This window comes from Ostrinia furnacalis, unplaced genomic scaffold (genome assembly GCF_004193835.3).
Source record: "Ostrinia furnacalis isolate ACB-3 unplaced genomic scaffold, ASM419383v2 OfSCF5902, whole genome shotgun sequence".
Lineage (NCBI taxonomy): Eukaryota > Metazoa > Arthropoda > Insecta > Lepidoptera > Crambidae > Ostrinia > Ostrinia furnacalis.
This window is the reverse complement of record NW_021136141.1, coordinates 1,758-3,214: the sequence shown is the minus strand read 5'-3', so window position 1 is coordinate 3,214 and position 1,457 is coordinate 1,758. Positions and strand designations below refer to the sequence as shown.

The 1,457-nt window shown below is 37.8% G+C and overlaps 1 protein-coding gene across 1 annotated transcript; it reads left to right on the top strand.

The window, feature by feature from the left end:
* Positions 1 to 136: 136 nt before the first annotated feature.
* On the top strand, positions 137 to 921 carry LOC114361693 (multiple inositol polyphosphate phosphatase 1-like; the record flags this gene model as incomplete). Its single annotated transcript, XM_028316823.1, has 2 exons — positions 137 to 254; positions 736 to 921. Coding segments are annotated over exons 1-2 (293 nt in total), but the record flags the coding sequence as incomplete, so codon positions are not given.
* Between the last annotated feature and the right edge of the window lie 536 nt (positions 922 to 1,457).

Below are 1,457 nucleotides of genomic sequence, written 5' to 3'. Positions count from 1 at the left end.
GTTAGCAGCACTGTTTCTTGCACTGTTATGTTGGCAGGTTTGACTCTCACAGTACCTAGTGCAAGCGAAAACCGACACTAAGGTGACGAACCTTTTCATTCCGCGACTGTACATGGAGTTTGGTAATTCTGAATTTTGTTTCAGGTGATGGAATATTATCATGATTTGAAACATTATTGGATGGATGGCTATGGGCATGATCTGACTTACAGACAAGCGTGTATGGCGATCAAAACTATGTTTGATAATTTCAGGTATATACAAATTAAAAATATTAAACCTTGACTCTGTTTGCTTAGAAAATTAGTTATGGCAATAGCATTTACTATAATAAACTGATGTCATTATTACCGTGACAAAATAGGCCTGACTAATTACTTCTCCATTCTGGTCTCTGTTTGAATATATTTTTAATACTATACCTGTATTCTAAAATTCTTCCAGAACGTCTAAAAAGGTATAGAACCATTGTAGCTATCCATCCATTTATACCACTTTAACCGAGCGCGATCATGCGGCAAACTAAATAAATGGCGGCATGTGGATATACCAGCTTCCATAGAGAAATTTACGAACCCCTTTAGCTCACACACTGAATAACTTACTTCTAAATAATTAATAATTTTACCTTCGCACACTAACCTTAATTTAAGTAAGTGAATTCAAATGTATCTAGGCTAAGTTTTATTAAGTAATAAATTTATTCTTATTCTTAACTTTATTTTATGATTCCAGTCACAAAAGAGACCCGCACGCGATATTCCTGTTCGCACACTCGGGGACCCTGCTAAAGATCCTCACACACATGCATCTGTATAAACCGGAGTCTCCTCTACGAGGCGACGCCATCGACAGGAAGAGGCCGTGGCGAGCGACTAATATTGACTGCTTCGCTTCTAACTTAGCTTTTGTGTTATACAAGTAAGTTTTTCATATTTATAATGTCGTAAACGTAATCTATACTTTATCAGTGTGCTTACCATGAGTTTACGTAAGGCGTGCTAGCAAGTACGTACGTCAAAAAATCTATGAAGATTTTAGTTCTTGAAAGTAGCCGTTAGGGGCGCTGTACAATCTGTCATACATCGCTAGGGAGGACACCTAAAGTGAACTCATGGTAAGAACACATTAACACAACCTACATTTTTAATTTTTAACTGACCTGCCTCCTAAATAAGTGGGAAAACGTGACATTTGTAATTCCTTTCACAGAGCGAAGTTTTTTGTACTTTAAAGAATTTCGAAATTAGCGTTTGTTCGTTCCTTTCAGCTATATGACGTCCACTACTGGATAAAGGCCTCTAAGGATTTCCATACCAGTCCTGTTAAATTATAACTGTCATGTTTTGCCACCTGTTTATGGGAGCTATACCATCCCACAGTTGGCAAAGCAATCCCCCAGTCTTCCGCTTTTTAGTAAAGGTCTCTGTAGTGTACCTAAATGTGCACACTGGCTC